This window comes from Octopus sinensis, linkage group LG4 (genome assembly GCF_006345805.1).
Source record: "Octopus sinensis linkage group LG4, ASM634580v1, whole genome shotgun sequence".
In the NCBI taxonomy this organism is placed as follows: Eukaryota; Metazoa; Mollusca; class Cephalopoda; order Octopoda; family Octopodidae; genus Octopus; species Octopus sinensis.
In genome coordinates this window covers 163,086,628-163,097,024 of record NC_043000.1, presented here as the reverse complement: position 1 = coordinate 163,097,024, position 10,397 = coordinate 163,086,628, and the positions used below count along the sequence as shown (strand labels likewise).

General features: G+C 38.5%; 1 protein-coding gene across 2 annotated transcripts in view; it reads left to right on the top strand.

The window, feature by feature from the left end:
* The window catches only part of LOC115210617 (DNA repair endonuclease XPF), a 61,077-nt gene that overhangs the window by 38,215 nt on the left and 12,465 nt on the right, over positions 1 to 10,397 (top strand). For both annotated transcript variants that reach the window (XM_036502612.1, XM_029779219.2), the window contains one exon: positions 5,668 to 5,838. In XM_036502612.1, the coding sequence (XP_036358505.1) occupies positions 5,668 to 5,838 (171 nt within the window). The remainder of the gene's footprint in view (positions 1 to 5,667; positions 5,839 to 10,397) is intronic.

Sequence of the window (10,397 nt, the reverse complement as noted above, 5' to 3'; positions counted from 1 at the left end):
GCGTGTGTGAGTGTGAGTTTATATGTATGTTGGGGCGCGCGCACCTGTATATATGTGTGCGTGTGGGTACAATTTTCAATATTTATAGTTCTGCTGGCCTTGTGCCTGTATCGGGAAGCAACGTGTTTGTGTGAAGTCAATATTTACAGTCATTTCCAAAAAATAGTGTTGGATGTTTTGCACCCGTATCAAATTATGTGTATGTGTGGAACCATATATTTGCGTGTGTCATGGTGTTAATATCTGGGTAAAAGTGTGTGTAGGGTGTGTGCAGGTGTAAGTGTGTTTGTTGTGGGTTCGTGTTAGGGGGATGTGTTTAGAAGTGGTCTGTATTTATTAATAAGGTGGGATTCCATGGTTATTCGCTGGGTATGAGTGGCATTGTCTTTAAATTTGTAGAGGGGAAAGATTCTAAAATTGGGATGAAGTTGTGCGGCACAGGTATCAATATGTGCACTAAGTGCTATTTTTCTGTATTCCTGTATTTTTATTTGGGATCTGTGGACAGTCATGCGTTGGCAGAGGCTATTTTTAGTTTGGCCTATGTAGTGTTCATTACAGCCCGAGCAAGTTAAGACATATACTAGGTTTTCTGATGCGCATGTGAAGTTGTGTTTTACTGTGAAACGTTGTCCTTGTTTAAAACGGAATTCCGGACCTTCTATTAGGTTGATGCATATACCACAGTTGGGTCTATTGCATTTGTTTACTGTGGGTTTAGTTGTTGTGGTTGGCAGTACTTTGGCATTTGTTAGGATGGTTTTCAATGATTTGGGTTGCCTTTTGCTCTTTATTATTTCGTGTGTTAGGAGGATTTGGTTCATTCTATGGTCCTTTTTTAATACAGGAATGTTCTGGAGGATGGTGTCAAAAGCTTCATTGTTGAGGGGGTTGTGTGTAGAGATGTATGGTAGAGTATGGGGTTTCGATGTAACAGGTTTAGGGCGTCTAAGTTCCTGTGTGCTGAGTTTTAGGGCACGTTGGATCCCATTGTCAATTAGTGACATGGGGTAATCCCTGCTTGTTAATGTGTCCTTAAGTTCTTGTAGATGTAAGAGACGGGTGGTTTTATTGGAGACTATAGTGCAAATTCTTTTGGCTAAGTTGTAGGGAATGTTAATTTTAACGTGTCTAGGGTGAATTGAAAGGGAGGTATTGCTTGGAGTCTGTGGGCTTGTAGTATACGTCTGTTTCTATTTTTTTGTTGTGAATTTTAATGAGGATGTCGAGGAAGGGAATTTGTTGAGGGCTGTATTCCATTGTGAAAATAATGTTTGTGTTGAGCCCATTTATAAGGGTGTGAAATTCTTTAAGCTTCTCGATGGTTTCGGGCCAAAGGATGAAGCAGTCATCAAGATATCTCTTCCAGTCTTCTCTATGTGTGTGTGGAGAGTGGTGCCAAATTGGTTAAGAACGTTATTATAGAGGGTGATTTCCAGGTATCCCATGACCAGGTTGGCGTAAGTGGGAGCTGTTTTCGTTCCCATTGCCGTCCCTGATTTCTGTCTGTAGAATTTGTTGTTGAAGGTGAAGAAATTATTCTCTAAGATGAATTTGAGTCCTTCTAAAATAAATTCCTTTTTGATGCAGTGTGGGAGTTCGTTGGAGTAATTATCCTGCCAGAATTGGATAGCTTCTATTCCTAGGTTGTGGGGGATGTTGGAGTAAAGATTAACTACATCGAATGTTACTAGCAGGGTTTGTTCAGCAAGAAGTGTATTGGGGAGGTGGTTGAGCATATCTAGATCGTCCCTTATGTAGCTTTTAATGTGTTTGAGGAAGGGCTTGAGAAGGGTATCAATGAAGTTGCTAAGGCGGTGGGTTTCGCAAGCGGGACCTGCTATTATAGGTCTCAATTTGAGGTCATTTCGTGAGGGGACATTGATTATAGAGTTTGTGGCTTCCTTGCATGCCTTACTTATTAATTCGCTTTTATGAATTTTGGGAATACCGTAGAAGAGGCTGGTTTTACTAGTGAAATTTGTGATGAAGTTGAATTCTTTGTTAGTGAGTTCTTCTTTGTGGGGGTTGATCAGGGTTTTTAAGTTTCTCATAATTTTCTGTTGATTGTAGTGTTCAGCCTTTTCGTAATATGTTCCATTTTCCAAGGTGGAGAGTGCTAAGTTGATATAGTATTCTGTCTCCATTAAAACTACTGCACTTCCTTTATCGGCCTCTTTAATGGTGATAGATCTTTCATTTTTTAATTTGTTTAATTCTTCCCACTCTTTCTTGTTGAGGTTTGGTTTGGGTTTTGGTTTGTGTAAGTGTTGGTAGGGGAAGTTTGTAATGTGCTCACAGAATTCGTCTAGGATTTTATTTCTATCTTTTGGTGGGGTGTAGTTGCTTTTATTTCTAGCTAGTGACTCATCCTCATTGTGCTGGTCGAATAGTTCCTCACTAAGTCGCAATTTTCTACAAAATTCTGTAATGTCTTCCTTCATTTCGTAGTAGTTTGGACGTGGGGGGGGGGTGAATTTAAGACCTTTGGAGAGTAAGTTGAGAAGGTTGGGGTTGGGTTCTGTATTGGTTAAATTGATGACTTTAATTAGTTTCTGTTTCTCTTCCCTGTCCTGTGTTATCTTGTTTGCCTGTATCTGTGTGCTGTGTCTAAAAAATGGTTGGGGTAGAGGGGTTGTCTGTTGGTGTTAAGAGGTCCTGTGTGTTTGTTATATTCCTTGTTGTGAAATATGGTTCGGGTTCGTGGTTGTGGATAGAATGGGGTGTTCCTGTATTGCGGGTGTTGGTGTGTGTTTCTTTGTGTCATGTTGGATTGTGGTGATATGAGTGGCCTACGTGGGTGCTTGTATCGAGTGGTATGGGCTTGTTGTGTATTGTGAGAGTTGAGAAAGTGAAAATTACCTTGTTGTCCCCTCGTGGTGTGGATGTTGTTGTGTCTATCCTGGTAGTGGAATCCTCTTTTATTTGTTAATAAGGTATTCGAGTAGTTGTTGAGTTGTTGTGTATAGTGTCTCATTGAAGGGGGAAATTCGTTAATGTAATTCTGGTGGTGAGGGTTTCCAGGGTTCTTTTCTTCCTTATGGACGTGGGGTAAGAAATGACCCCTTTATAATGACCAATCAAAATTGTATTGACCATTGTCCACAAGAAATTTTAGGTGCGAAACCAAGCAAATCTTAAACAACTCTGGAGCCTCTTTTTTCACATATAAGAGACAGCAAACCCAACATAAAGTCAGATAAGAGAAAAAAATCTATCAGAAAGGAACTCTATCTCTCTTAAAAAATATCTTTTGATAAGCATAACAAATGCGCAACCGGTAAAAAGAACTTTCACCTAATTAAATACACTCTCCCTTACTTAAATTATTTTGTCAGCATTTTCTTCATTTCCTTTTTTTATATATCACAACTCGTGTTCCACATCTCCTTTTTTAAATATATATATATATATTTATATTTGCATTCATATATATACAAATAATCATCATTATTTAATGTTCATTGTCCATGCTGGCATGGATTGGATAGTTTGACCAGGGCTGGTAAACTGGAAGACTGCACCAGACTTCAGTCTGATATTTGGCATGGTTTCCATGGTTGGATGCCCTTCCTAATGCCAACCACTCTGAGAGTGTAATGAGTGCTTTTATGTGCCACTGACTTGGGTGCCATTTGCATAACACCAATATCTGCTACAACTGTGATTTTACTTGGCTGGATGGGTCTTCTTTTCAAGCATGGCATTATGCCAAAGGCCTTGGTCATTCATCATTGCCTCTGTGAGGCTCAACACTCAACAGGTGCTTTTTATGTGCCACTGGTATGGGTGCCAGTTACGTGACACCAGCATTGACCATGAGTACTTATTCTATCAGTATCTTTTGCTGAACCGCTATGCTACAAGGACATAAACACTTGGCTTGACAGCTCTTCTTGAGGAGGACATATTACCAAAAGTCTTGGTCCCTAGTCATTGCTTCCATGAAGTCCAAAGTTTGAAGATCATGCTTCACCACCTCGTCCCCTGTTTTCTGGGTCTACCTCTACCACAGGTTCCATCCACAAGTTCCACAGGTTCCATCCAAAAAAAGGTTAGCACTTCTTTATACAGCTGTCCTTGTCCATACACATCACATCACATCACCTCACCATACCAGCTCAGTCGTTTCTCTTAGATACCACATCTGATGCCTCTTATGTCCAACTATCATATAGGCACACTGACATTGCACATCCAGTGAAGCATTCTGGCTTCATTTCTTTCAAGCCTACACATGTCCCTAGCTGTTGGAGCCCATATTTCACTGCCATGTAGCAGAGCTGTTTGAACACAAGTATCATACAATCTGCCTTTCACTTTGAGAGAGAAGCCCTTTGTTGCTAGCAGAGGTAGGAGTTCTCTGAACTCAGCCCAGCCTATTCTTATTTTCACAGCTATGCTCTCAGAGCATTCACCTCCAATACTAACCTGGTCACCTAGATAACGGAAGCTATCTACTACCTCTAGCTTACCCCACTGGCAGTTAATGGTGTCTATTTTCTGTACATTTTTGGTGTTTATTGCCCCTCTGCATCTTCCATGCACAAAAGCTATTTTCGCTGTTAACCTTCCTCTGATATTGCTGCAACTCTTATGTGTCCATAGCCTACACTGGGCACTTCTTATGGAGTTTCTGCTATGCTTTTCTACAGATTGAGCAGGGCCATCTACCTGAATGGATTTGTGATTTGTCTGCCTTCCTACTTACTAAGACTTTGGTTTTTGCTAGATTAACTGTAAGGCCCTTCATTTCTAGACCTTACTTCTATACCTAGAACTTCTTTTCTAGTTCTGGTAGAGATTCAGCTATAAGAGCGAGGTCATCAGCATAGAGAAGCTCCCAGGGACAGCCTGTCTTAAATTTCTCTGTTATTGCTTGGAGGACTCTGATGAACAAGAGGGGGCTGAGGACTGATCCTTGGTGAACCCCTACTTGTACCCTGAATTCTTCACTGTACTAATTGCCAACCCTCATCTTACTGACAGTGTCCCTGTACATGGCTTGTACTGCTCTCACCAACCACTCATCTATCCCTAGTTTCCACATTGACCACCAGATAAGAGACTGTGGGTCCCTGTCAAAGGCTTTCTCCAAGTCAACAAAAGCTAAGTACAGAGGTTTGTATTTGGCTGCGCAGCTGCCTTACCAGAAACATAGCATTAGCCATGCCTATGCCTATAAAAGCTAATGCCTGCATTAGCTAAGAGTTGAACCTGGCTATATTGCTTGGAAGACAACCATACTAACCATTACACCACTGACATGTATGTATGTCTGTATGTATGTTTGCATGCATGTAATGTGTATAAAATATATATTTATTTGCACACACACACACACACACAATGGGCTTCCATATTGTTTTCATGTACCAAATTCACTCACAAGGTATTGGTCTGCCTAGGGCTATAGTACAAGAAATACTTACCCAAGGTGCTGTGCACTGAGACTGAACCCAAAACCTTGTGGTTCCTAGCCACACAACCATTTCTATGCCTATAAAAGCTAATGCTTGCATTGGATAGGAGTTGAACGTGGATGTATTGCTTGGAAGGCAACCATCCCTGATATGTATGTATGTTTATGTATAACGTGTATGTATGTGTAATATGTATGTATAATGTTTGTGCTATAAAGCTCTTCAATAAATTTCTCATTTGCAGGTTGGAGATTACATTTTGACCCCTGACATCTGCGTTGAAAGAAAAAGCATAAGCGATTTGATTGGTTCACTCAGTAATGGACGTCTGTACAACCAGTGTGTTTCCATGAGCCGACATTACAAGCGACCGGTTCTTCTTATAGAGTTTGATACCAATAAATATTTTTCATTAGTAAGTAGTGTTACAACTCCTTTTTATTTCAGTCTGTATTATAATCATTTCTTTAATAATTCTTTCTGCTTTAGGCATAAAGCCTGAAATTTTTTGTCAGAGAGGCTCTAGTTGATTGTCTAGTTGATTGTCTAGTTGATTGTCTAGTTGAATTGTCTAGTTGATTGTCTAGTTGATTGTCTAGTTGATTGTCTAGTTGATTTGTCCCTAGTTGATTGTCTAGTTGATTGATTGTCTAGTTGATTGTCAGTTGATGGTTCTAGTTTTGTCTAGTTGATTGTCTAGTTGATTGTCTAGTTGATTGTCTAGTTGATTGTCTAGTTGAGTGTCTAGTTGATTGTCTAGTTGATTGTCTAGTTGAGTTGATTCTAGTTGATTGTCTAGTTGATTGTCTAGTTGATTGTCTAGTTGTTGATTGTCTAGTTGTCTATTTTTGTCTAGTTGATTGTCTATTTTGATTTGTCTATTGTTGGTATTGGTCTAGTTGATTGTCTTAGTTTGATTGTCTAGTTGATTGTCTAGTTGATTGTCTAGTTGGATTGTCTAGTAGTTGATTGTCTAGTTGATTGTCTAGTTGATTGTCTAGTTGATTGTCTAGTTGATTGTCTAGTTGATTGTCTAGTTGATTGTCTAGTTGATTGTCTAGTTGATTGGTCTAGTTTGATTGTCTAGTTGATTGTCTAGTTGATTGTCTATTTGATTGTCTAGTTGATTGTCTAGTTTGATTGTCTAGTTGATTGTCTAGTTGATTGTCTAGTTGAATTGTCTAGTTGATTGTCTAGTTGATTGTCTAGTTGATTGTCTAGTTGATTGTCTAGTTGATTGTCTAGTTGATTGTCTAGTTTGATTGTCTAGTTGATTGTCTAGTTGATTGTCTAGTTTGATTGTCTAGTTGTGATTGTCTAGTTGATTGTCTAGTTGATTGTCTATTTGATTGTCTAGTTGATTGTCTAGTTGATTGTCTAGTTGATTGTCTAGTGATTGTCTAGTTGATTGTCTAGTTGATTGTCTAGTTGATTGTCTAGTTGATGTCTAGTTGATTGTCTAGTTTGATTGTCTAGTTGATGTCTAGTTGATTGTCTAGTTGATTGTCTAGTTGATTGTCTAGTTGATTGTCTAGTTTGATTGTCTAGTTGATTGTCTAGTTTATTGTCTAGTTGATTGTCTAGTTGATTGTCAGTTGATTGTCTAGTTGATTGTCTAGTTGATTGTCTAGTGATTGTCTAGTTGATTGTCTAGTTGATTGTCTAGTTGATTGTCTAGTTGATTGTCTAGTTGATTGTCTAGTTGATTGTCTAGTTGATTGATTGTCTAGTTGATTGTCTAGTTGATTGTCTAGTTGATTGTCTATTTGATTGTCTAGTTGATTGTCTATTGATTGTCTAGTTGATTGTCTAGTTGATTGTCTAGTTGATTGTCTAGTTGATTGTCTAGTTGATTGTCTAGTTGATTGTCTAGTTGATTGTCTAGTTGATTGTCTAGTTGATTGTCTAGTTGATTGTCTAGTTGATTGTCTAGTTGATTGTCTAGTTGATTGTCTAGTTGATTGTCTAGTTGATTGTCTAGTTGATTGTCTAGTTGATTGTCTGTTGATTGTCTAGTTGATTGTCTAGTTGATTGTCTATTTGATTGTCTAGTTGATTGTCTAGTTGATTGTCTAGTTGATTGTCTAGTTGATTGTCTAGTTGATTGTCTAGTTGATTGTCTAGTTGATTGTCTAGTTGATTGTCTAGTTGATTGTCTAGTTGATTGTCTAGTTGATTGTCTAGTGATTGTCTAGTTGATTGTCTAGTTGATTGTCTAGTTGATTGTCTAGTTGATTGTCTAGTTGATTGTCTAGTTGATTGTCTAGTTTGATTGTCTAGTTGATTGTCTAGTTGATTGTCTAGTTGATTGTCTAGTTGATTGTCTAGTTGATTGTCTAGTTGATTGTCTAGTTGATTGTCTAGTTGATTGTCTAGTTTGATTGTCTAGTTGATTGTCTAGTTTGATTTCTAGTTGATTGTCTAGTTGATTGTCTAGTTGATTGTCTAGTTGATTGTCTAGTTGATTGTCTAGTTGATTGTCTAGTTGATTGTCTAGTTGATTGTCTAGTTGATTGTCTAGTTGATTGTCTAGTTGACTGTCTAGTTGACTGTCTAGTTGACTGTCTAGTTGACTGTCTAGTTGACTGTCTAGTTGACTGTCTAGTTGACTGTCTAGTTGACTGTCTAGTTGACTGTCTAGTTGACTGTCTAGTTGACTGTCTAGTTGACTGTCTAGTTGACTGTCTAGTTGACTGTCTAGTTGACTGTCTAGTTGACTGTCTAGTTGACTGTCTAGTTGACTGTCTAGTTGACTGTCTAGTTGACTGTCTAGTTGAACGTCTAGTTGACTGTCTAGTTGACTGTCTAGTTGACTGTAGTTGACTGTCTAGTTGACTGTCTAGTTGACTGTCTAGTTGACTGTCTATTTGACTGTCTAGTTGACTGTCTAGTTGACTGTCTAGTTGACTGTCTAGTTGACTGTCTATTGACTGTCTATTGACTGTCTAGTTGACTGTCTAGTTGACTGTCTAGTTGACTGTCTAGTTGACTGTCTAGTTGACTGTCTAGTTGACTGCCTAGTTGACTGCCTAGTTGACTGCCTAGTTGACTGCCTAGTTGACTGCCTAGTTGACTGCCTAGTTGACTGCCTAGTTGACTGCCTAGTTGACTGCCTAGTTGACTGCCTAGTTGATTGCCTAGTTGATTGTCTAGTACTTATTTTATCAATCCCGAAAGGATGGAAAGCAAAGTCAACCTTGGCAGGAGGAAAATAAAAGAAAAAGTTAAAATAAAACAAGATTAAATACAATAAAAAGTAGTTTAATTTTCTGTAACAGGTTTATGTAATAGGTTTGAAAAGTTCATGAATATAAAAGTTTAAGGATATATATATACATATATATATATATATATATATTGGGTTGTCCGGAAAGTTTTTGCTGATTTATAGTAGCTTACCTTTCGACTTATTTTAGAACATGGTTGAGTCCATAAAATAGGATTTGACTACAACTCCATTTAGAGCACAGTTTAAGCTATCTTTTCCTGGGAGAAGGTTTGTGTTCCTATAACCTGTGTTAATTCTGTAACCCTTTAAAATCGAAAATAAGAAAGTTCATTTTCGGCACTTGATGATTTGGGAACCAGTCAAAAATTGCTGCAGCAGCTCAGCTGGGATGTGTTACCCCACCATCCATATTCACCAGATATTGCTCCTTAGGATTTCCACTTATTCAGGTTTCTGCAGAATAGTCTTAATGATAAAAATTTCAATTCCTTGGATGACGTAAAAAGATACCTTGATGAATTCTTTGCCATGAAACCACCTCAAATCTGGGAAGAGGGTATGTTCAAGTTAAAGGAAAGATGGAGACGCATTGTGCAACAAAATGGTTCATATTTAGTTGATTAAAAGTGTATTTATTGACCTTTTTCTTTCCTTTAAAAATCGGCACAAACTTTCCAGACAACTCAATATATATATCATCATCATCATCATTATTATCATCATTATCATCATTTAACATCTGCTTTCCATGCTAGCAAGGAGTTGGAAGATTTGACTGAGGACTGGCGAACCAGATGGCTGCACCAGGCTCCAATCTGATAGATATTCTCTTTACTCTTTTACTCTTTTACTTGTTTCAGTCATTTGACTGTGGCCATGCTGGAGCACTGCCTTTAGTCGAGCAAATCGACCCCAGGACTTATTCTTTGTAAGCCCAGTACTTATTCTATCGGTTTCTTTTGCCGAACCGCTTAGTGACGGCGATGTAAACACATTAGCATCGGTTGTCAAGCAATGCTAGGGGGACAAACACAGACACACAAACATACACGCACATACATATATATACATATATACGACGGGCTTCTTTCAGTTTCCGTCTACCAAATCCACTCACAAGGCTTTGGTCGGCCCGAGGCTATAGTAGAAGACACTTGCCCAAGGTGCCATGCAGTAGGACTGAACCTGGAACCATGTGGTTGCGAAGCAGGCTTCTTACCACACAGCCACACCTGCAGGTATATGTGTGTGTGTGTATATATATATATATATATATATATATATATATATATAATATATATATATATATGTGTGTGTGTATATATATATATATATAATATATATATATATAATATATATATATATATATATATATATGTGTGTGTGTGTATATATATATATATAACGTCCGCTTTCCATGCTAGCATGGGTTGGACGATTTGACTGAGGACTGGTGAACCAGATGGCTGCACCAGGCTCCAATCTGATCTGGCAGAGTTTCTACAGCTGGATGCCCTTTTTAACGTCAACCACTCCGAGAGTGTAGTGGGTGATTTTACGTGCCACCGGCATGAGGGCCAGTCTGGCGGTGCTGGCTACAGCCACACTCGAAATGGTGTTTTTTATGTGCCACCTGCACAGGAGTCAGTCCAGCGGCACTGTCAATGACCTCGCTTTTGTTTTGTAACATCTGAAAATTGATATTTCGTTCATATCTTTGAAAATGTTTATTGTTTTGTGTTCCG